Source organism: Manis pentadactyla, chromosome 13 (genome assembly GCF_030020395.1).
Source record: "Manis pentadactyla isolate mManPen7 chromosome 13, mManPen7.hap1, whole genome shotgun sequence".
NCBI lineage: Eukaryota > Metazoa > Chordata > Mammalia > Pholidota > Manidae > Manis > Manis pentadactyla.
Window position 1 is genome coordinate 90,334,437 of NC_080031.1, and position 26,655 is coordinate 90,361,091.

Here is a 26,655-nt window from a genome sequence, read left to right on the forward strand (position 1 = left end):
AAATAGAAATGATTATAAACTAGTATCTACTTTACAGACTCAATACGATGATTTAATAAATTAATATTTCTAATGTGCTAACAGCACCTGGTGCACACTAAGTATTATTAAAATGTCTGTTAAATAAAATTTAAAACAGTCCATGACACTGACCACATAAATACATACTCTGACTCCGTGAGCTCCCACGCGGGCTTCCCTCCAACTCCTCCTCCACATCCCATCCTTGTAGGTACCAGAGCTACAGACAGGGACCACTGCTTACCAAGTTAATCATTTCATTTGATGGGCAAAATTTCAGTTTAAATCTTCAGTGTTGGGATTTCAAATTAAGTGCGTGATCAAGCACTAATGGTGTGATCCTGGTTAATCTTAAAATTTGAAATATTTTTACAAAGAAATTTTCATTCCTTTTGAGGCAGTGAAAAATTATTTATTACATATTAAATTTTTACTCTGCCTAAGGAATAGCAGATTGATGAGCTGTTGGGAGGCTGAACCATTCTCCAGCTTGAAAGATGCCTTTTGGTTGAATTCATCACCTGGCCCAGAGCCTTGCTCCTGGCGACCCCCTGCCCAGCCCAGCCCAGTCCAGCCCTCGCCAGCCTGCACGTGGTGAAGGCAGGTTCTTCCCTGGCAGCGGTGGGCAAACTGCGGTTCCCGATCCAGGGCGTCTCCATCCATCCTGCTGAGTCCATCAGGACTTCTTGTTCACTGATTTAAAAAAAAAAAAGAGTTTGAATAAAAACTTAGATCGCAGTTTAAAATGTCATTTTAAACCAAATGTCTCATCCTGAAACAACCTTGTGTAAAGTGTAAAGAGTGCTCCTCGCAGGAACAGGGTCCCACACCTCTGACCTCGCTGGGCTCCTGGTCTTTCTCCTCCTCGTCTTCTGCTCCACCCGACTGTCTTGTGTGGTCACTGTTCATGCCTCAAGTGAATTACTATTTCAATAAAAGCATTAAATGCTGATTTTAAAAACTTAAGAAAAATGTTTTTTTTAATAATAATAATAACTGAAGCATGGATGCTTTCTATTTGGTGACTATTTATCCAGCTCTTATGCTACACTCTCCAGATACAGGAGTGGATAAGACTGAAAGGTTTCTGCCTTCACAGAGCCCACGTTCCATTCAGAGGGACACATAAAATGAGTTATCAGACAATAAATAAAATGCTCACATGTTATGATTCAGTTAAACGATGAAATCAAATGAAGGTGTAGAAAAAAAATGGAAGAGGATTTAGTTTAGAGTAGGGAATTTTCAACTTTGGCAACCATATTAGAATTTCTAGGGGAACTTCTAAAGCTTCTGAGTCACACCCTGGATCAACTAAAGAATATCTGGGTGGTAGGATCAGGCAGTGGTTTTTAAAATTCCTGAATGATTCTAAGGCATAGGCAAGATTGAGATCATTGCTTTATTTTTCCAGATAAAAACTACAGAGCTACAAACACCCAAGAGATATATGGTTCCTTTTTTATTAAATTTAACTTATTATTAATACTAGTTATGTGACTTCAGGCAAGTGATTTAACCTCTGTATACTTCAGTTCCCTCATTTATAAAATGAGTATAATTTATCATCTTTCTGTGACTATTGCATGAAATAAGATTATGCATGTTGAATGTTTGTCACATAACCTGCACCTAGAAACTGCTCCATAAATGTCAGCTGTCTGTACCACCATTGCTGGTGTTGCTGTCTCTATCATTTTTATTGTTACTATTACTTGCTCAGTTGCAGAGGATTGGAATTTCCTCAGGGCCTCAAGCTGTCCACCACATAACTTGGCACCAGCACTTCAACAGGATTTCTTGAGCCTTTAACAACCCAAAAAGAATTACCTTCAGATTTCCCTGGGACACAAGACAGGGTGAGGTAAACCCTCCCACTGCCTTCACCTAATTGAGATCTAACAACCACCTTCCCAACTCATCCTAGAATCCTGTTACCTAATTAAAGCCCAATCACCATTGAATCTATTTCTTTGCTAAGAAGCGAAGTTTCTACTTTGCTTTCCTGACCACTGGATGCAACCTCAGAAAAAGAAGCTTGTATTTTTTTCCAAACATGCAATTTTGATACATACATAAACATATATAAAATGATAACTTGCACTATTTTCACACAATTTCCAGCTAACTCATCTACAAAATAAGGATAATGTCAAGAATTAGCCAAAGCAACCTTGAGAAAGGACAGAGCTGAGGGCATCACACTCCCTAACTTCAAGCTATACGAAAAGCTACAGTGATTAAAACAGTATGGTACTGGCAAAAACAGATCCATAGATTGATGGAACAGAATAGAAGCCCAGATATAAACACATGCATACATAGTCCATTAATATATGACAAAGGAGCCATGAATATACAACAGGGAAAAGACAGTCTCCTCAATAAATGGTGTTGGGAAAACCAGACAGCTACATGCAAGAGAATAAAACAGGATTACTGCCCAACTCCATACACAAAAGTAAACTCAAAATGGATTAAAGACCTAAATATAAGACATGAAACTATAACACTCTAAGAAAACATAGGCAGAAATCTCTGCAACATAAGCATGAGTAATAATTTTCTGGATACATCTCCCTGGGCAAGGGCAAAAATGAGTAAGTGGGCCTCCATCAAACTAAAAAACTTCTGTATAGCAAAGAACACCATCAACAAAACAAAAAGGTAACTTAGAGCATGGGAGAATATATTCACAAGTGATATATCTGACAAGGGGCTGATATCCAAAATATATAAAGAACTCATATGACCCAACACCAAAAAACCAAATAACCCAATTAAAAAATGGACAGAGGGCCTGAATAGACATTTTTCCAAAGAATACATACAGATGGCCAACAGGCACATGAAAAGATGCTCCACGACACTAATCATCAGGAAAATGCAAATCAAAACCCCAATGAGATATCACCTCACACCAGTAAGGATGGCCACTATCCAAAAGACAAGACATAACAAGTGTTGGTGAGTATGCAGAGAAATAGGAATCCTCCTACATGTTGTGGGAATGCAAGGTGGTGCAGCCACTGTGGAAAGCAGCATGGAGGTTCCTCAAAAAAGTAAAAATACATATACCATATGACCCAATAATTCCATTTCTGGGAATTTACGCAAAGAAAACAAAATCACTAATCCAAAGAGATATGTGTTCTCCTATGTTTATTTATTTATTTATTTATTTTTACTTCTAATTTTATTCATTTATTTATTTATTTATTTTCATTTATACAAAGCTCCAGTTTATTACTGTTGGCAAATAGCTTTCTTCTCAGGACTTTTCTTATTTTTTTTTATTTATTTTTTATTAAGGTATGATTGATATACACTCTTATGAAGGTTTCACATGAAAAACAATGTGGTTACTACATTTACCCATATTATCAAGTCTCCTACATTTATTGCCACATTATTTACAATACCCAAGACACAGAAGCAACCAAAGTATCTATCAAGAGATGAATGGATAAAGAAGAGGTGGCACATATATACAATGGAATGTTATTCAGCCATAAAAGAAAAAGAAATCTTGCCATTTGCAACAGCATGGATGGACCTAGAGAAGCAAACAACCAGTATGTCAAATCGATGTACTATTGCAATCACCAAGCACACAGCTAACACAACTGTGGAAGCCCCATTTTGGATTTCTGGCAGACAATTATGGAGCATCTATGACTAAATCAGGAGAGAGTAAAGCATACCATTGCTTCCAAATTTGGTTACAAAGATGAAAAGAAAATATCTGGTGGAAAGAACTACACTGGTGGATGTCGACCTAGATACCCACCACATAGCTCTGACCACTTGCAAACAGTTGGCACAGTCATACCAACCCCTGGATTCTGAAAACCCCAAGACATGGAAACGTCCTCTCCTTCATCCTCTTGCTCCTTTTCTCTCTGTAAACCAAGACTGCTCCTTTCTTGAGAATAAGAATAGACTCAATGTTCTCTGATCCAGGAATCAGACACCAAAGCTATGACCTCTCATTCAATTGCCTTATGCAGACTGGGTTGGAAACATCAAAGGAACTGCTTGTCAAGACATTTACTTTGGTTCATAGATACAACACAATGGGGAAAGGCAAAACAAACAAAAACCAAATACAGATGACCCTTGAACTATGCAAGGTCAGGGGCATAGACGTTCCTGCAGTCAAAAATCTGCACATACCTTTTGACTCCCCAAAAACTTAACTACTCATAGCCTATTATTGATTCTGTGGTAGTAAATGATAAAATAGACTAGAATCTATATGTATTTTATGCATTCATGACATACTTAACTTTTTCTTAATTTTTTTCAATATTTCTAGGCTATGTGGTTCATCTGCAAGTTTTTTCAAGTTGTCACAAATTTCAAAAAAAGTTTCCAGGATATTTGTTGAAAAAAAGTCCATGTATAAGTGGATCTGTGTAGTCCAAACCGATGTTGTTCAAAGGTCAATTGTACAATGAGAGCATAAGGACAATTTCCAACTCTCTAAATATTACTAACGGCAGTTTAGGATTAAAATTTGGCTCTTGCATTAGTCATTTAAGTATTTGTCCCAAATGTAAAACACAACATGGCATTCTATACCAAGTGTCACTTCTCTCCTTTAAATCATTACAAAATAAAGGATCCATTTTAAAAATCAACATAATAAATATAACAGATGCAGGAGGACAGCCACCAAGTGGTTGCTACATATATTAGTGAGGGAAAATGCAACATATTTGAGACATCCATTTCAGGACACTCTCTAACCTCACTGATTTCTGTTGTTTGGAGGATACACTCTGGCAAAGAACAGTTGCCTCCGGGCACATATTACACAGTGAAATAGGAAGAGACAGTACCTGCCAAAAGAATTTATAATCCTCGGGAAGAAGGTAAACATCCCACTTTCATACCTTGTTAGTATGCATAGGTGCACAATCTAATTGTGAAAAAAGGATTTCATATTCTGGGTGCCGATGCTCCATCAAGTTAAGCATCAATGAACACATACAAGGGAGCTCAGTTACTCAAGAAACTTTTTCTGTAACTTTCTCTTCAAGTCTTAATGTTCTCAAATTATCAGCAGGAAATGCTCTACATGCCAGGAATTTGAGTAGCTATTCTAGCTCATCTTGACCTCAGGTGTTAAGACTACAGCCAAGGACAAGCCATAATCCTTGAGAAATGTGCAGATAGCTGGCTCATGCTGCCCAAACATGCAAAGTCCTTTCTCACAATGCAATGCCTCAAGGAAATTTTGTGCACCTCTCCAGTCCAAACACTTGGTGCTTCAGAATTCCCAAAGATGTGGTTCTCTCCCTTGGTTTCCGAAAGGTGTGGTGCAGAATTCTGATATAACCTTTGTGAATCCAGCATATGATACCATTAAAACATCTCAGATAAATAAACAAATTAGGAGAAAAAAAGCAATTCTAATAAATTACCAATGGCTCAGAGTTGCTGTAGTTCAAGGAGCTACTGGGAAATACACCTCAGTGCACAACTCCAGGGGTCACTCTTTGTGGAACTGGGAGGTTGTTCACACAGGACTCAACATCAGAGCTGCCTGGGGAAAGGGAGAGCGGACGCCCCAGGCCCCCATCCAAGCTCCAGTTTACAGAGATTTCAGTAAGATTTCATCGAAGTCTGAAAACACTGGTCTACATTACTTTAAGAAAAACCATACTGCTTTAAAAAACTGTTTCCTCCATTTATGGTGTTCCTACTTGTTCAGGAAAGCAAAGAAAGAAAGAGAAAAGACATATATTGTGCGTGTATATGTGTCACACACTGTGGAAGGGCTGAGCACTTTAAACGTGCACAATTGCCAATAGTCATCATAGGTACCTACACTTTGGGTGCTAGTATCCCAATTTGCAGAATCTCAGTAAATACTGAAACACACAGAAGTGAAGGGGCTTCCCAAGGATGAGCGAGGGAGGAAGTGGAAGAGACTAAGAATGATGCCTCGACTCTAACGCTGAGATCCATGCTTTTGTGACTAGGTCTTGCCCTCCAAGGAGGCAGGACTCATGACAGCAGGGAGCTCTCTCTGAGCACTGTGCTAAGACAATCTGCTGAAATTAAAATACTATCTTTCAGAGTTAAATGACATAACATCTTGTTTCAGATTCTACTACAGAAAAGCAATAGCAGAAGCCAAAGATTTAACAACTTAAAATTCTATCCATTAACTTATTCCTCAGTAAAATTAAGGAAACTGTCGTTTTATTTCAGAATGAGAACCCGCATATTCACAAGAATTTCATACAAATCCGAGGGAACCTGCAGGCAGCCCCTGTGCAGTTCCTTCCCTAGAGCCCCACTGAGCTGAGGTCATTTCCTCCTTCCACGCAGCCCAGTCTGCCCTCCTCTCAGCAAACCTTCAGCCCTGCAACCCTGCTCTCTGCAGAAGGGTAGGAGAAAGCCTAGCATGCACTGAGGCTGTGTGTATTTCCATGGTAAGTGAGGGTTCCACAGCAGCACGGTAGAGTTTTCATGCTCAGTATTTTTCATGCTATATTTTTGTGAAATCACTCTGTTTTCAAATTTCATGTTTGAGATCATTCTGAATCTGCTCTGTTCAATTTTTCTACTCCCCTTCCACCCTGCAATCATGACTACATCTTCAAGTGCCATCAAAAGTAAGGCAATGTACAACTACCACTTGATCCATGTTCAAGAGGTACCTTTTGAATATAAAAATGCTTTGGTGGTACTGATTTTTAAGGCCTTTATCTTGCTTCCTGCTGCCATCTCTCATCCTTTCTCAAGGCCATTCCCTGGGACCAAATTCTCTGCTCCATGACAAGCAGGGATGAACAATAAATAACAAAGCGGAAATACACTGGGACAAAAGAGGAAGAAGAGGACAGAAGGGTGGTGTTCAAGGTTGTAAGAGTGCCCCCTGTGTGCATGGTATCTAAAGGGAAGAGTGTGTGTTTGGGGGAGGGCTGGGAGGGAGAGGTTTGGTAGCTCTGAGTATTTGGGGTGCAGGTGCTGTGCACATGAATTAATGCATCCAGCATACGCATATAATCAAGGCAGGGATCATTAAGGGGAAGAAAGTAGAATTTGTTGAACAACTGCCTTATGCCAGGCCCTGGATATATTTATCAAATCTGGCCAAACAACTTAGGAAACATTTATACAACTGTGAAACATTTTCTCTCACACCCAAGAATCTCAATAACCTGAGACCTGAATGCATCCACTCTCCAGCCCTCTTACTTCTCCTTCCTTCTGGTAGGCAGAAAGCGTGTTGAACAACTCAACCAAATGAAGTTTGAAATTATGAATGGATTCTGATTATCATTGCTACTCCTTTCTCCTATTTTCATAAATAATGGGTTGACAGTTCCTTTTTAAATACATTGGGATTCTTAACTACTCAGCTGGCATAGACTGTGACTCACCATAGGTTATGCCTCTGACTTACGTAACTAATGCATATGTAGATGTAAAAGTCTCCACATATTACTGTGACATTCTTACAAGGTCACAGACGAGCTGTGAAAGCACATCTAGCAGTAAGGGCCACCTTCAGCTAAAAGGTTAATTCTTTGAGCAGCTGAAAAGTCTGCCCTCTAGGCATATCTCAAAGCTGAGATCATATTACCCAAGGCACAACTCATGGGGCACACATAGTAAATAACCTTGTAAGGAATGTAGCGTGTGAGGAACTGAACTGCTGTTCAAATGGGGTCAAAGGGGGTGAACCAGGTAAGGGGGCGTAAGGCCACCGTGGAATGTAATTAATGCACTTTAATAATCTGAGCATGTCCAACGTTAAGAGAGCTGTTTGCTTGGCATGAGGCAGGGGCTAATGACAGGACCAATGAGGAGACCTCAATGCTAAAAATCTGCCCCACCGGACTAAGGGGTTGACTGCAAAGGGACTCTGCAGGATCAGCCAGCCTGCTGAATAAAGCCATCACAAAGGCCAGGCTTGTGGCAGCTAAGAAAGACCTTAATTATCTAGCTGTTTTCATTCAGATTGGGGCTAAACAGCAGGAGAAGTATGCTGGACCACCAATTAGGTTAGTTGAGAGGTTATTCAGTCAAGATCAGAAAGAGCTGGCTAGGGGCAAACATCAAAGGTCCTCCTGGCCACCGGGGGTTCCCTTCCTGCTGTGGACCAGGCCGTTCCCATGACCTAGCACTTCAGTAGGTCTTCGTTTCTGGCACCACTGAAATGCTGACCTTCTTTCTCAGAGAAATGTCATGACCCATGATGCCCACTGAACTTTAGTCAATACAATTTTTAAATATTTTACCTCATATTGAGTTTTGACTGCCAAATCCTATTATTATTACAATGCCCTTTTTAAGAAAACTGCACTAGAAACAAAAGGATGTTCTTCCAACAGCTGCCATCATTGGAGTTCACAGAATGAACTTCAGTGGCAAGGTCATCAACAAGACGTTTCAGGCAGGAAGTCCTCACCCTGGCTCGGCTACAGTTGTTCCCAGAGAAACCCTTCTCCACACTCTGAATAGCCAGGATCCTTGACAATAAAAGCCTGATAACTGAGTACACTCACACTGACACTGACCTCCAAGTGACTAGATCAAATTGAAGAACTCAGTACATGACAGAGTTTAAGAGAATTTGAGCCATTCAATTATTTAGAGGGTCTTAATTTTTACTGCATGTGCAGACATGCATCCAGTGGACTAAATACTCTAAACCTAAAATACATAAACTCTCCCTGAGATACACAAACTCTCCCTGAAACACACAGCTATACCTGAAATATATAAACAATCCTAGCCAAACACAATCTGAGAACCCTAGACTCTGACTTTTGCTATTTGGTTGAAAGATCAATTCATTCTCATCTGTAAGATTTCCTTACCTGTTTTGATCTCCTAATCCTGGTCATCAGTAAGTGGGCAGATGAAAATTAATAATGTTTGATATTATATATCATTTTAGTAACTTTTGAGAATTTATACTGTAACATTTGGGTTTAATTAGCAAAGATTTATTTGTGCAACAGTACTTACTAGTTACAAAAATATGATGCATTTTATTAAGATTATGCTTTACCTTAATAACATTAGTAAGTTAAAATTAATAATTAGTAATAATAAATGCTTTCAATTTTTCATAACTTGAAGTTAGCCAATGCCAAGGGTCCTGCTGTTACAGTAACAAATTGTTTTAAAATATATTCCACTTTAATATGTATATGTATGTAGTCCTCTTTACCATGAGTTGTTTTTCTTTCAGCTTAAAATACATTTTTAGTTCAGTGTTGGTTTGAGGAGAAAGAAAAATCCATTTGCTTCAGTAAAAAACTCACTGGTAGAATAGAATATGGATAAAAATAAACTCCGATAATTTTACCCCCTTCATAAAAATTCATCATGCTGGTATTTGTTGGGACTGGGAGGGAGAGGAAGGTGTGGCTCTGTCCTCGGCATCTGAACAGCCTCCTTTCCAAACGGAGAGCAAGCAGGTAGGAAGCGCAGTCTGACCCAGGACAATAGCTCAGGATGATACATGCCACTTGGTGGATTAAAAATTTATAAGACATTTTTCCATCTCTGCTTGGAATACAAATGAACGTATTCTTGTCTCATTTAAAGTGATTTCTCACTTGGGGCTGAAGAGATGTGGAACACCTTAAATTCTAGGAGCTTTGCTTTTCTGATTCTATTACCCAGGAAATAAGCTAAACAGCTAGAGTACTTAGCAAGAGAGTCTCATTCCACACAACAACCACATATAAATAATCTCCCTTTACATAAAAGTCCCAATATGTTGGAATGACACAGCTTCACCATCACACACACACATACACACACCTACACCATGTCAACATAACATTTTTCAGTGAAGACTTCAATTAAGTATATATGCATGGGTGTATATATGTACTTAACACATACTTCGTATAACGTAACAGGAATTGCAAATTTCCAAATGTCACATCCGCCTTTTCTGCCAGCCATGTGACAACACCCTGGTAGGTTGGAGGAGCAGGGAACAGGACTTGGTGCATGCCAACGTGAGCACAACAGAAGTTCTGCAGCCTGTCTTTGCCCCATAAATTATCTAGAGAGGAAACACTTTGTTACAGATAATCAGGTAACTTTGCTTAAATACATGAGTAAAGAAAATTATTTTTTCCCCTTAAGACAAGGGTTGAAGTTAATCTATAAGTATTTGTTATCTTTTGCAAGATGTATATTCATTTGGTTTGATCTCGGATAGTGCTGACTAATCACACTCCTGAGGCACATCCCGCCCCCCCACCTCCACAGCCCTTTTCTTTCTGACCTTGCCTCATATTGCTGCAGATACTATGAGAGAATTCAATGACATCATAATTTCTGCAATTAGAACTAATTCTGTTTATTAGTAGATTCAGAGATGACTAAATACACTATAATACTTGTGCAATTTTGAGCTCAAAGATTTTTGTTAAAAATTGACTATTTTTTAATGAAATAAAGGAAAAGTGTTATTCATGCTACTCTAAAAAAATCACTTTTTAAAGGCACTAGTAAAAGCATATGGCAGAGGACAGCAAGGAAAGATGTTTAAGAACAAACAAAATTTGAATTCCTATAATCATGTAGTAAGAATAAAACTTAAGCCCCAGGTTCTCAGAGATCCCAGAAAAGCTGAGAGTCTCAAGAAATCCCAACTAAGATATTCAGCCACTATAACCATCTGAGGTGATGACTGCAACCTCAAACACCCAGCAGAAGGTGATTCTCACAGGTCAACAATTTTTTCTTACAGCTAGTCTTCTTCACACATGCTCACACATGCACACTGTCCCAAGTGCATTTACTAGCTGTGCTCTTTAAACCATACACCATTTTCCTTAATCCTTTGATCAAGTCCTTGGAAATGAGAAAAGACACACAGAAACATTCTACCTGTGTAATTCCAATAGGACAGAGGAGTTCTGATAAAATTCCATCCAAAATAAACAATAGGACTATATACCTAAACATTCCACTTTTTCCAAAAATCAGATTTCTACAAGTAGAATTTTGGACAGAAGTAAGCTCATTTAGAGCTTATTGTGACATTGCATTTTAATTTGAAAAGGATAGTAACTCAAGAAAGAATGAGCTGAATAACTGTTAGAATTTAATTTTTTTAAAGCTCAGTAAAAATAGTTACAAAGTATTTTTTAAAAGTCATATTTCGTAAACCAACATAAACCAGTTAGAAAGTACACTGGAATCATAACTCACATTTATGACAACAATAAAAAACATACCTAATGATAACCCAAAGAACACATCCTTATTATCTGTATGAAGAAAAATACAAAAGTTGGTAAAAAATATAAGAGAAGACAAAAATGAAGAGAGCTGTCATTTCCTTGGGAAAAGAGACTTAACACTTAGAAAGATGTCACATCTTTCAAAATCAGTTTATAAACTTTGATTTAAATCAAAGTCCCAGAGGAATTTAGTATTCTTGGCAGTTGGCAAAAATGTTTAAATTATCAGGAGAATAAACATACAAAAGTAATAAGAAAAAATTGATTAAAAATTACAAAAGAAGGTAGTTCAACCAAAGCTGAAAATATAAAGTTACAATCATTAAATCTGCAAATAGCAGTGAGAAAAAATCAAGTGTATAACAAAAAAACCCTAATGTATAAAGCAACAGTCCAACAGGAATATAACCTGAGCCACATATATAATTAAAATTTTTTAATACTCATTTTAAAAATTAAAAAGAAAAAAGAAAAATAATTTTAATAATATTAATTTTATTTATATGCCATAAATACATTATTTATCATATCATATATATTTTATTATGCTCAAAATATTACTTGTATATGTTATACATAATAAAATGTTATTGAGGTGTTTTATAGTCTTTTGTTATTGTTGTTCTAAGTATTTGAAATCTAGTATGTTTTTTACACTTACATCACATTTTAGTAGGCTTCAGCCATATTTCAGTTATTTAATAGTCACACAGCAAAACACTACAGTATTGAACAGTGCAGGTATAGAGCAAATTAATATGTGATAAAAGGAACATCAGGAGTTCAATAAATAGTATTGACAATAAACAGTATTAAAACAGTTTCTCCTTTGGTTAAAAAAAAAAAAAGCTTATATATGTGCCTCAAACAATTAGCATTATAAACTCCAAGGAGATAAAACTATCTCCAAGGAGATAAAAGTTAAATGCTTTAAAAAGTTAAAATTTACAAATTTTGTACAATGTAAGTGATTCTGCCAAAACTCTACAGAGAGGAAAATTCCCCAACTTTAAAAGCAATATAAGAAGTCTCAAAACATGAGGTCAATAAATCTGGTTATGTAAAATTCCTAAACTTTTTCATATCTGAAACCAAAAGACAACTAGTGAAAACAAATATTTGCTGCAAATATGGCAAACAAGGTCTCAAAAATTTTGAGAAGCTCATGTAAACCAAGGGAAAAACCAGTAAGAGCCCCAACAGATAAATGAACAAGGCCAGGGACAGACAATTTAGAAAGGAAAATCATCAACTAGTGAATAAATAAACGGGGGGAGGACCCTACCTCACTAGCAATCCCAGAAATGTAAATTTAAACAAGAAGATGGTTTAATGTTCCTTCCTTCCTTCCTTCACACTCAATATTCATCTCTTAAGTTTTCTCACCTTTGATACGACCTTTGGGACTGTAGCTATGAGCAGGGAAAGCAATGACATCATATCTTTCACCATTTGAAAGAATTCTGATGAAGAAATGAAAATGAATCTGTACATAAAGGTAAGAAACCCTCATCGCTACAGGTATCATAGGCGACTTCAAATGTTCAGCTGCTGCAAAGACATATAATTTAAAAAATAATTAGAACAATGATTAAAAACAGAAATTTTAACACCCATGTTGGCAACAGTGAAGGAACAGCATCAGTTAAGACATTAAGACTCAGCTTACCCTAATACTGATGGAGGCAGCAAACACTAATATAGTACCTACTATGTGCCAGATGGTGTTCTAATCTAACCCTCACAATAACCCTATGACATAGGTATTATTAATACTCCCATTTTACAAATGATGTATCTTAGGTACAGAGTTAAGTAACTTTTAGGAACACAGTATGAATATGAATTAATTTTTACCCTGCTTATAGAAAACTTAACCACATTCTAAAAAGCAGGCTAAATTTTAAAGTTCCAATTTATGACACAACTGAGTTTCATTTTATATGTTAAAGTAACACTTACAACATATGAAATACCTTATATACACCAAAGTATAAAGTGCAGTAAAATGATTTCATAAGATTTCTGACAGCTTTATTACATAAGTTTTGGAGAGTTTCATGGTTGTCCTATCTTTCCTCCAAAGGTTGTGGAGGCTCAGCAATCAGACAAGAGAGATAAAAAGCATCCAGATGGTGAGGAAGAAGTAAAATTGTCACTATTTGCGGACAACATGATACTATACAGAGAAAACCCTAAAGACTCCACCAAAAAACTACTGGAACTAATAACTGGATTCAGCAAAGTTGCAGGATACAAAATCAATATACAGAAATCTGTTGCATTCCTATATACTAACAATGAATTAGCAAAAAGAGAAATCAGGAAAACAATTCCATTTACAATTGCATCAAAAAAAATAAAATACCTAGGAATAAACCTAACCAAGGAGGTGAAAGACCTGTACTCTGAAAACTGATTAAAGAAATCGAAGACAAGACAAATCAGTGGAAATATTCCATGATCATGAACAGGAAGAGTTAATATTGTTAAATGGCCATCCTGCCCAAAGCAATTTACAGATTCAATGAATCCCTATCAAAATACCAAAGGTATTTTTTAATGAACTAGAGCAAATCATCCTAAAACGTTTATGGAACCACAAAAGATTATGAATACCCAAAGCAATCTTGAGAAAGAACAAAGCTCAGGGTATCACATTCCCTGACCTCAAGCTATATTACAAAACTACAGTAATCAAAACATTATGGTACTGCCACAAGAGCAGACCTATAGCTCAATGAACAAAATAGAAAGTCAAGAAATAAACCCATGCATATGTAGTCCATTAATATATGACAAAGGAGGCAAGAATATACAATGGGGAAAAGATAGTCTCTTCAATAAATGGTGTTTGGAAAACTGGACAGCTACCTGTAAGAGACTGAAACCAGATTACTATCTAACTCCATACACAAAAGTAAACTGGAAATGGATTAAAGACTTAAATGTAAGACATGAAACCATATAGCTCTTAGAAGAAAACATAGACAAAAATTTCTTCAACATAAGCATGAGTAATTTTTTCTGGATACATCTCGCTGGGCAAGGGAATACATCAAACTAAAAAGCTTCTGTACAGCAAAGGACACCATCAGCAAAACAAAAAGGTAACATACAGTATAAGAGAATATATTCAAAAATGATATCTGATAAGGGGTTGACATACAAAATAATAAAGAACTTATATGATTCAACACCAAAAGAACAATAATCCATTTAAAAAATGGGCTGAGGACCTGAATAGACATTTATCCAAAGAAAACATACAGATGGCCAACAGGCATATGCAAAGTTGCTCCACATCACTAATTATCAGGGAAGTGCAAAAAAACCCCACAAACAACGAGATATCATCTTATAACAGTTAGAATGGCCACTATCCAAAATACAAGAAATAACAAGTGTTGGTGAGGATGTGGAGAAAAGGGAACCCTCTTGCACTGTTGGCAGGAATGTAAATTGGTGCAGCCACTATTGAAAGCAGAATGGAGGTCTCTCAAAAAACTAGAAATAGAAATACTATACGACCCAGTAACTCTGCTTCTAAGAGTTTACCTGAAGAAAACAAAATTTGGGATTTGAAAGATACATGCACCCCTATGTTTATTGCTGCATTATTTGCAATAGCCAAGATATGGAAGCAACCAGAACGTCCATCGATAGATGAATGGATAAAGAAGAGGTGGCACATATACACAATGGAAGAAACCACAAGTAGACCTCAGGTGGTGGGTAAGTGTCAGCGAGGACTAAGTATGGGCTTGATCAGGCCAACAGAATCTGTTATGAATTCACCAGCCACAGACATGCAGATTTAAGGGCAATGCTAGGCAGATAAGGATGACCTCAGAAACCAGAGGCCCAGAGGAAAGGATAAGGCCTCACAGGCATCTCAAGCCACCCTCTTCTCCCCACCTCAAGGGTGCCCGGGTCCCACCCCCAAGACCACACACCCAGAGCCTGCAAGGGAAAGAAAAGCTGAAAGATGTTAGGATTTATCTGAGACTGAGTCACCACTGTTTTAAGTTTTTGAAGAGGACTAAAATGTTTGTGTCAGAGTAAATTTGGCTTGTTTTTATGTATTCAGGAGGGCAGGGCTCAAATGAAATTTAGAGGAAAAAAATAACATATCTTGGTATGTATATCTGAATGTAAAAATGTACCTGGTATTACTTCCTTTCAGTAACATCTCCGATGGAAAAATGGCATCTGCTGTACAGAGACCTGCTTTGCTGCTTTACAGAGACCTGCTTTGCAAAGGAGTTTCCTCAACAAGATTGTCATATTGTGGCAGAAAAAGAAAGAGATAAAGAGAGGGAAAAAAATAGAGAAAGAAGCAGGGACAGCAAGAGAGAGACTCTGCTTTGGACTTAGACTTTCTTTGTAGAAAAACCTGTCGTAAATAAAAGCATTACTTATCTCTTATTATGGATGAAGCACTGTTCTAAATACTTCCAGACATGAACTCACTGAGTCCTCATAATCATACCAAGAGAGGGAATTTTTTAGCATTTCCATTTTACAGATTCAAAAAAGTCCTGGAGAACGAAACAACTCACTATGGTTGTGCTGCTGGGAAGCGATAAAGTTGCACAATTTACACGTTTACAGTCTACTCAATCTTTCTGGCAATTAAGTCACTTCCCGGTTAAATATGCCCACTTTCACACTAGTCCTCTGTTAGCTAAGGATGCTCGTCAGAGATGAGAAGCCTTTACCTTTCTCTGGATGCCACCCCCTCTGAGCTGTCCCCTGAGCTCCAGGACCTGCGTGCTGGATGTCTTTACTTGAAAGTGTCATTGTCACCTCAAATTCCAAATGCCCCAAGCTGAACACAGCCCTTCCTCCTAGAGTCAATTCTTGCATTCGCCATTTCCAATTGGCACTGGTACCTTCTCAAGTCACGCCTGAAGTCAATCCTAGGACCACCCTTTGCTTCTCATCCTCCACATCTGATCTGTCACCAGGTCCTAGTGATTCAACCTCTTAAAGTCTGTCTCATCTGTCCTTTCAGCTCATCTTAGTGGTTAAGAACAAAGGCTCTAAAATCATAGTCAGCTAAAGTCCCAACTCTGCCCTTACTAGAAATATGACCTTGAGCAGTGTCTTAACTCAGGCTGCTGTAAGAAAAGCACCATAGAGTGGGGGTCTTCAGCCATAAACACATTTCTCACAATTCTGGAGGCTGGAAGCCCAAGACCAGGGACCAGCAGGGCCAGCTGCTCGTGCGAGCTCTTTCCGGGTTGCATGTGGCCGTCTCCCTGCTGGGTCCTCGCGTGGTGGAGAGAGCAAGCTCCTCTTCTAATGGGAGCACTAACCCCATCACGGGGCCCCACCCTCACAACTGCTCTACACTTAATTATCTTACAGCCAAAGCTCCCACTTCCAAATACCACCCTACTGGAAATCAGGGCTTCAACATACAAATTTTGAGGGAACACAAATATTCAGTCCATAGCAAGTGGTTTAATTAAACTTTCTTTGCCTGGGCTTCTCCATCTATAAAATAGGGATAAATAATAGCACCACCTACTGCTCAGGATGGATATCAGGATTAAATCATGTATGTAAAACAGCTGTGAGAGTGCCTCTTACATACTAACTAGAACTCTCCATCATTCTTAGCTCCTGTTCTTTTTCATCACCCCACAGTGCTATGATGAGATGTGGCCCTTTGTTCATCTTTCAACTGGATAAATGGTAATATACCCATAGCTCCTTCCAAAGTCTTCCTTCCAACACAACTCTTCTCCAACCCAGCATGTATATGGCTGTAATGAAAACAGAGATGGGATGGTGTCACTTGATAATTCCCAGCGCCAGCAAAATAGAAGAGAAAGCCCTTAATGCAGAATGCCGTGCCCTCCGTGACCCAGCCCCTGCTACCGTCGGAGCCTCCGTGCCTCTCCTGCTGCGCTGTACCACCCTGGATCGCTCACAGCTCACTGAAACACTCTCATATTATTTGTTTCTCTGGTTTTGCTCATACTCCTGCCCTGCCTGTAGTATTTCCTCCTCCCAACCCAGTCCTTACCTCACAGCACACCTAAAAAGTTCCTGGTCATCTCTCAAAATTCAGTTCATACATTATTTCTCTATAAAAAAAATTCTTGTTTCCTCCCTCTCCTACTTTCTCTAATTTGGAAATAGAAATAACCTGTTTCGTGCACACCATACTTGGTACGGAGTACTTATCTTAGACTTAGCAAACACAGGCACCTTTGCTGGGCCCCGTACTCTAGAGGGTCCTACTCTGCCCTTCATCTGACTGTAACTTCCCCATGGGGCAAAGAATCCAGGGGAAGTGGACAATGGCAGGGACCCAAAGTCTGTGTCTCTTCTAGACCCAATAACTGGGATCCCAGAATTCCCTTCCCTCTTCCAGGGCTTGCAAAGGCCTTTATCCTGGCCTGATTTCCAAGTGCTGACCCAACATATTCAAATCTGAGCCATAGGGATTGCCAAGGGACAAATACTAGAAGTAAGGGCTCCAAATACTTGGAGGAGGTTATCAGTGGAGCTTGGACATGGGATTTGAAGTGCCCACGCATGCCTCCAAGGTTCTGTATGGTGTAGGAGAAAGCCAGAGATGAGAAGAGAATGCAACTGGGGAAGGATCTGTTCTCTCATTTGAAAATGTTGGGAGTAGACCTGTGCGTGTAATTTGTCAGAGGATCCACAAAGCTTTAGTGTTAACCATTTAAACATGAATATTTCCATAATCTGCAATGTAGTCCTCTCTCATTTACTCTTCACTCAAATTAAAACACCAAAGGACAACTGATTCTCATTACTCACGGTAATTATGTTCCATAAAGTTGGTGCCGACAACTGATTTAGTGGATGCTGAACCATTGCTCCTAGGGGAGATACAGGGCTATGCGCCTCTGGCCACATTTTCATCAACCCATCAATACATAACCTTGTTTTATGTGTGTTTATGCTTAAATACACCTTACATAATGTATATTGGTGATTGAACTCGTGGCCAATGGCACTATAACTCATGCCTGAATGAAGCTTACCTAATACACATATTTTCTCTCTAAGCGTATTACAGCCTTCTTATTCTTAGGAGCATCAGACAGCTTGGGAGCCATTTAAAGAGTGAAATCATTACAAAAAATACAGACATGTGAAAAACATGGCACTAACTAGACCTCAAAAAGGATCCTCATTGAAATTGGGGATCAACAGAGGTGAGGCTTAGAACCTCACCCCCCCTGTTTTGAAAGAAATCTTCTGCATCCGTGAATGTTTTGTTGCCCTTGTCTAGCTTGGATTAATACTTAGTCTATAGTCTATAGATCACACACCTGATCATCTACATTTCTGATCATCTACATTTGCCCTCTTACAGCACTAAACTATGTTTTCTACCTTTATCTTGCATCTACCTACCACTTCAGCATTTTATTTAAAATAATAATAATAATAATAATAATAATGGGAGAAATGTGGGATTCACATATAAATCAAGTATAAAAATCAAACGAATAATCATAATTGACCTGATTGTTTATAGTTCATGATGCGTGATCAAAACCGAAAGTTTCTGTGATATGACTGCCCTTGCACTGTTCACCATGTAAGAACTTATTCACTATGTAAGAATTTGTTCACCATGTAAGAATTTGTTCGTTATGTTTCAGAAGATTAGAGACTGTTGAGAATTAGGCTTGGGGTTGATTAATGATTGTGCATTGAGTCCCCTATACAGAATTTTATTGTTGTTAACAACCATTTGATCAATAAATATGAGAGATGCCCTCTCAAAAAAAAAAAAACAAAAAAGGATCCTCTCGTTTACAGTTGGAGAGCTCAAGAAGGCAGAGCATCACCTTGTTACCTTGTTCTACTTCAGCAGGAAACTTGGAAGTTGAGCGATTCCTATGTTTTGTCACTCTGTGCTTGTTTGCAAATGACAGCACAATGCTGTGGGTATTAATTCAGGGGTTACAAATAAACTTTAGCAAATCGGCAAACTCACAAACACAGAATCTGCAAATAATGAGGACGGGCTGCAGCCGGAAGTCTGGGATCTCCCGCCTAGGGATGCACGTCACCATGGCCCAGGATCCCTAGAGGTGCATGGAGTCCAAGGAGGGACACCCCTCCGGCCCCCATGCCCCCAGGAAGGGAGCCTTGGCTCACTGGCTCGTACATTCTACCTGTATTCACTGAGGGCCTGTTAAGAGCCAGACTCCGCTAAGTGCCAGGGACTGAGTCCCCGGGGTGCTCTCATGGAAGACTCAGACGAGTGGAGGAGGCAGACTGGGCCAGGAGCACCAGTAAATATGCAATGACAAACAGAGACAAAGGCTCCGGAGAAAGAAACACGGTTCCACAGGAGCTTTTACAAAGTACCCACCCAGTCTGAGGAAGTCACACACAAAGGGCGTGGCCGGCACGACTGCCTCCTTGCTCTTCTTCCTGGCTGGCAAAGTCTCCACTCTACTTGTGTATGTGTCCCTCCGTGTGGCTGAGGGAGGGGATGCTATGGTGAGCCCAAGTCTAGCCCTAAATGGTTCATGTCAACAGGCATGGCACCATTCCCCTTTGGCAATGACCACATACACACCCATACAGAGCATGAGACATCTGTACAGAGGATAAGACTACTGGGGTCACATCTGTGAAATCATTTCTTGGTTTTATACACAGACGTGTAGCAAGAGCCAGATCCACTCCTTTCCCTGTATATGTCCTGGCAGACATCCTGGAGCCATGAGGAAAGCTACAACGACACACTGAGGATGGCAGGAGATGGTTGATGTCATCACTGAGTCAATTAAGCGATCTTTAAGCACACCACCACCAGCACACACACACTCCTTTCACAAGATAAGAAATTGGCCTCGTTATTTAAGCCCAGGGCAGCTGACCTACCTCACTCCACATGATACCATTCACATCTGAGTCTACTATGCAGATTGGCAGTCCTGGAGGACTGCAACATAATCTCCTATTTAAACTACCTAAGAAGGGAAGGCAGGGTAGGGATGAAAGAAGATTTCTCTGAAGAAGTGATGGTTAAACCAGTATCCAGGGATGAGAAGGCATCAAGATGAAGCATGGTAGGCCATATCCAGTCCTACTGAACCCTGAATGAGCCCAGAAACACGTAACTGGTATAACCAGGAATTCCTCCTCTGACTATAACACAGGCCCTTAAATTGTGATGTTGCTGCCCTCCCCTGCATCTTATTACCCGGTTTAGTAAGATGGTGATACTACCAGGTTTGCATTTTGAAAATATTATCCTGGCTACAATATTGAGAAAACAATGGCAGAAAAAATAGTAACTTGGACTTAGGGGGATAACAGGAGAAAGGGAAACTGACAATTTGGAGGAGGTTTAGATAGTAAAATCAAAGGGCTTCTTGATATGCTGGATATATGGCAGGGAAGGTGTGAAGAGTACCACATGCTTGGCTTCTGACTTACTTAACTTATGGATGATGGTGCCATTCAGAGAAAAGAGACAGATTTGAAGTGTAGACCATGAGCTCAGTCTTGGATATGCTGAATTTAATGTGCTTTGAAAATTTTGAGCAGGTAAATGGAAATAATAGTCAAGCTCAGGGGAGGGTTCTGGGCTAGAGATTATGAGTTGAAACTCATCAGTGTAAAGATGTCACTTCAGGCCACGGAGTTGCACCCTTCACAGTTTTTTTGGTTGTGAGAATTAGGGCTCTTCCTTGGCCAGCTGAAACAAAAAAGTGATAATACTAGAATTTAGTACAAGGATATAAGAACATGATACAGCTCACACAAAAAAAAAATATGTAAGCCTCAGGAGGAAAGTATCCGGCCAAGTTTGAGGACTGAGGCCATAGCAGTGACTGAACAGTGACTTCAGAGTGCCGCACCCTAAGAAGGATTCAGTCCCAAATATCTTCCATCCTCTGGCATTTGAGATAAATATTGCCAGAAGTGAGATCCTGATTTTTCTGTTCAAGGAAGAGCAGGGCACCTTGAATGGTGAGCCATCAAGACCATACACAAGGGGTCTTCACCAAAAGAAGAGCTAGGAGCTATTGGACCAGTAAAACAAGCAGAGCTCCGCTAAAGATGTGGATGAGGATGGCTAGTGAGAAGGAAGAAGACATTACGTCCAAAGCTTGAGACATTCCAACATGAGTGGCCAGATAAAGGTGGAGGGAAAAGTCAGTAGCCAGCAAAGTAGAGGAAAACCCAGTGGGTGCTGCTTCATCAGAGCCAAGGGAGAGAATGTCTGAGAAAGGAGGGCTTGCCATCAGTGGTCAGGGAAGGAGGACTGAAAACTGCCACTGGCGTTAGGCACAGAGAAGTCACCAGTGACTTTCGTGAGAGCTGGTTTGGTGGCCATGGGGCAAAAGCCAAAATTAGTGGAAGGTGAGGAAATGAGGACAGTACACACACAACTTTACAAAGTTAGGTCTGGAAGGCCAGGAGACCCTAATAGCAGAGCATCTGATTTGAAGGAGGTTTTGTTCTCAAATTTTTTAAATGTTGAAGTTTTGGTGGGAAGGCCAGAGTTGAGGAATGAAAGCTAAACATACAAGCTCGAGCAGGGTAAGTATGGAATGTGCTGGAAAGGACAGAAAGGCCTGGCCTCTGCCCAGGCAGGAGAAACTCGGCTGATACGTGATACAATAAAGGGAGAAGGGGAGGGGCAGGGCTGAAGAAGTGGGATTTGGAAGCTCCAAAACGAGCAGCCGACACCTGCTCACCCCATGCTCCTAACTGAGCAGGACGTCCTGAGCTGAGGGTGGGAGGCATGGCTCCATGTTTTCCCACAGGCCATCCATGGAATTTCCAGGGAGAATGAATCCATTCCCTGGAAACTAGCCTCAGACAAGAAGGTTCCAAGTCTGGATGCCCAAGGCTTTGAGAACCCGGCTTTCACCATATCCCAGTATCAGCCAACTTAGTAAGGCTGAGTCAGAGATGACCCACTGTCTGCCCTTGAAGACCTGGTGTCCACTCCCTTTTCCTCCTAGGAGATGCTCATCACCTAGAATAAAAACAGGGTTACCTTTCATCTCCTGAAATGCAAAATATCTCAGCACATCTCCCTTCCCAGCTAAACACACCACACACCATAGCCCTAGGTGGTCGTGCGGGAGAGGCACCCCCATAGACTTCCGATTACGTTATTTGGCCTGGAAAACAGGGCTTTCTGCTTACCTGCTAAAGGGTATCACCCTACCTGTGTCTTGGGTATGGGAAGTTAAGTTGGGGCAGGGAGGGTGGGGCTCACTATGCCCGCCTTTGGGAAAAGGGAGCCACCTTCAATGCTTGAAAAATGATATTCTGTCCCAAAGGTACCACAGGTTGTATTTCAGCCCTTCTCCAACAAGAACAGAGAAAGGAAATACCAGTTACATCATTTGAACACCCACCAACAGCTGTCTTTTGCTTTCCCCCTCCAGGCAGCAACTAAGTCTTCTGGTCTTTCCATCTCCAAGGTGTAGCATGATGTCTGCCACATAGCGGGTCCAAACAAACTCTTGTTCCATTCCCCTGAAGTGGCAGGAACACAGGCATGAGTCCTCGGTCACACTATCCTGGCTCCCAGCTTTGGGAGATCCTTAGGTTGGAAAGGAAAGTATCGTTTCTGAGCAAGATCTTTAAATGACCCAGTAAAATCCAGCCGTTCTTCTCAGGCTTCTGAGGCTCTCTTATGCTAAACTTCAGTATCAGATCATGGCATAGTGCAAGTCTGTCTATTCCATCATTCTTCCTAGCTACTGAAAAGTAAAGAAAGGTTTTCCTTTCTCAGTGGTAATAAACTGCCTCCCATCACTCTAGGAAATTATGCCTGTCTATTGTAAGTGTTTAGGGAAGACCAGCCACCTGTTATGGGGACCACCACAGCTATGGGGTTCCCCCTGTGTTTCAGCATCAAAGGTCTGGTAGTAAACTTGCTTTCCCGTCCCATTGCACATCCCAGTTTCTGCCTGTAAGATGGTAACACCCTCAGATGGAAGCTTGGCATGTTGCCATGCCTGCCCATAACAGGCCCACTGGCCTGTGAAGTCTGTCACTCTGTGTTACCCCAGGGAACTGTATTCTGTTAATAATTCTGAATCCTGGAAACCCAATGTAAGGGATACAGACCTTAGAGAAAAATTCAGTCCTCACAGTTGCTAGATTCTATATTTTAAGTCCCACCTCTCCAGCTCAGCCGCAATGATCTTTGCAAAATATCTTAAGAACCTTATAGTAAATAAAAATGATAAATGTTGACTTCATGGTCTCTTCCCAGCCTTAAAAATCTATGATTCGTTTCCTCTCAAGAATTCACATGTTTGGGGCCCAAGGAAGTTTGAGTAACAAGCCAATGTAAATAGCAGGTAATGGGCCCTGAAAAATGCCCTGAACTGTAAGAGCAGCCAAAAGGGGGGAAAAAAGTAAGGAAATTTAATAAAGCTTCAAATATGTTTAGAGTTGCCATCAGAGATGGTAGAAAGCATCAAAAACTACCCTTGAGAGCAACTCAAAATGAAGCAGGTTGTTAACACAAGCAGATACCATTTCTTGCCTTTCCAAAACTATTCTTTCAGAAAGCCAATAGTGTTCCCTTCACCAAGACGCAGCCCTCGGCAGCTAGCGGTCCCCGGGGCACTGTGCTGTCAAGACCTGGGCCTGTAAAGGTGTGCAGATTGTTAGCAAACAAAGGGTGAGCTGTATTTTGGCCACACATTCAGTCTGGCATAAGAACTGTATTTTCATCTCTTCCCAGCACAAAAGGGAATTTTTTCCTAGACATTGGACAAAACAGAAAGATCACATCTGCTTTTGGCTCCTGCACACTCTTCTCTGCAGCTTCTGCATTTTTCCTACAACCGTCTTCCCGGCCAGCCTTCCCCTTAGATATTCTGGGGCCAGATCCACAGCGACCACTTTCATTCTCCCTTTTCGAGGCTGCTGGAAATGATTACCCAAGACAGGGAACCACTTCTCAGAAATTCCTGCAACCTCCTTTCTCTACTTCCTGCTTCCATTTTCCTGACTCTTTCACTGTGGAAATCTGTAATAATATCTCATATTTGAGGACATCTTTTAGTTTTGCTCTTCATTTTCCTCCAGCATCATGTTTTTTATAGACAGGCAAGCAGGCAGCTCTTATGGAACTCAAGAAAATATCATCCGTTATTTATATTAAGTGCTCACATGAGAAGCTGTGGGGGATACAGGATGGGAGAAGATTCATCCTTTTGGGGTCTCCTGTGTGATCAAGGAGGAAATCATAGGCCTACCAACCAGTTCTTTTGCATGCTGGTCTGTGTTCTTTGTCTAGAATTATCAGTATGACATCCAGAATACTGAGTTATTTTTCTGTCATAATTTTTATTTAGAGAGCTAAGAAATATAGTAAGTGGTTTTCCTTTGGCAACTGATAGAAATGACTAACATAAATTCTATGTATTTTTGTTTCAACAAAGTAAATATTTTTCTTGCTGTTTTTTGGTACTCAAAGGTCTGAAGTGCTTGGTCTTTAATTCACTGATACCATCTAGGTTGGTCTCTTTTGTCCTTTTGTATATGTTTTTGGATCAGGGAAAGCATGGTGCTCTGTCTTCCAGCTTTTAAAGATCTGTTTCCCCAGTGCACAAAGGAGTAAATAACTTAGAAGAGAAAAGCTTGCCACAGCATCTTATTAATGAAGAGGATTGCGGCTGTTTCCAGAATGTTCTTCACAATGGGACACATCAGGTTAAGTATCCACTTCTTGGTAAGTACATAAATGGAGCCTAGTCTTATTAATCCTAAAAAAAATCATTCTATATTTCCCTCTTTGCATTTCCAAGCTTCAGTGCATAATAACATGGTAGACATATCTGTCCTTTTTTCATGAGGCCAATTTCTTCCCTATTAATTAACCTCACTGTCAATTAGGTTGGTTAAGACCTACTTACAGAGTTTACAGAAAATAACAGCATATCCATTATCCAGCAATCAAAGCCAAACAAGGTTGGAATGATGCCAGGGCTCAAAACTCATCGGTGAGATTCGGGGACAAGGAGAAATGGATGTTGTGACTCCAAAAGACTTTGCATGATGGCGTGAGGCGCCATTTGCTTATTTTTAAGAGCCCTTTCAGAAAGAATCATGTGAAGAATAACCCGCAGGAAGAAGCTGTAGCTTCACGCCAGTGCCACTTCTCCTTGACCCTTCAGTCCAGTCACGCTCCGCCCCTCCCAAATCTCCACGCCTGTGAGGGAGGTGGAATGGTTTGGCTTATCAGAAATACCTGATTTTTCCACACCAGAAAAATAAAAGAAACAGCTGCTGCTCATGTTTACTGAGGAGCCAATCCAGGTGGGGCAATTTTAAAGAAATGCCTTCCTGTGGTAAGACATGAAGCTCTGATGTGCAAGCAGGTTTACATGATCAGACAGGTGGTATTACCTAATAGTCCTGGAACCTCATTTCCAGTACCAAGTGGGCTGGGGTAGGGAATTACAGCTCTACCTTTCAAATCTCACCTTTCCTAAAAAGGCTTCCTGACCCAGACATCAATGTCTTCAATTTCAAGTACTTATTTATCATTCTTCTAAGTCCCAAGAGGCCAAAAGGAATAATATAATAAAAACATGTTCCCCACTGGTCCTGACTGGGCATCACTGGAGTGTGTGTGTGCCTGTGTGTGTGTGTGCTACCCACATAACTTTGGCTTTGGCCTGCTCTCCTATTTCTAAAATCCCCAGAACTATGCCTTCTAGAATGCTTCCTCTACCATCATTCAGCCGCAATCATTGATTATTCAGAGGAGTCCAGCACACACCAGTCAAATGAGCAGCCAGAGAAGGAGGGAATTTCACACAAATCATCTTCCACTGAAGTACCACAATACTTAACGCTTTCACATTGCACGGTCAGCACAGCTCAGATTTAATTAAAGTACTCGATCGCACCATTGCCATTTTTTGGTGACAGCTCAGGTGCAAATATATTAAGCACAATTCTTCGCAGGCTCTGCTTGTCAGCACTCTCCTTAAATGCCCTTTTGTCTTCTCTTGCCTCTTTCCAGAGCCCTGGACTCTTAGCTTATAAATGATTAGTACCTACACACTTGCACCTCCAATTCCCAAGTTAAATTATCATCTTCAGCCTTTTTCTGGATTTCTCAGGAGTAATAAGTCTCTTCCATTGAACCATAATTCCTTTCAACTTTAATCAAAACTTGGTTGACACCTCAACCTCCTCTTCACATACAGACTTCTCTGTATCACCCCTATCACTCCTTGGATATAACTTTTCTCTCTCTCCAGATCCAGTGTGGTGCATCCTATTTTCCCCATAAAATGCTCTTACTTCCCAATTCCCTAGTTTCTTCCTCTAGCCTCAACCTCTGTGTTTCTCTAGTCTCTCTGCTTGCCATTGGAATCCTCTTCTCCTATTC

General features: G+C 40.1%; 1 protein-coding gene across 1 annotated transcript in view; it reads right to left on the bottom strand.

Annotated features, from left to right (window-relative positions):
• Nucleotides 1-558: 558 nt before the first annotated feature.
• The window catches only part of DTWD2 (DTW domain containing 2), a 259,363-nt gene continuing 233,266 nt past the window's right edge, over nucleotides 559-26,655 (bottom strand). Inside the window, exon 6 of the mRNA XM_057490755.1 lies at nucleotides 559-714. Within this exon, the coding sequence (XP_057346738.1) occupies nucleotides 712-714 (3 nt within the window). The 3' untranslated portion in view covers nucleotides 559-711. The remainder of the gene's footprint in view (nucleotides 715-26,655) is intronic.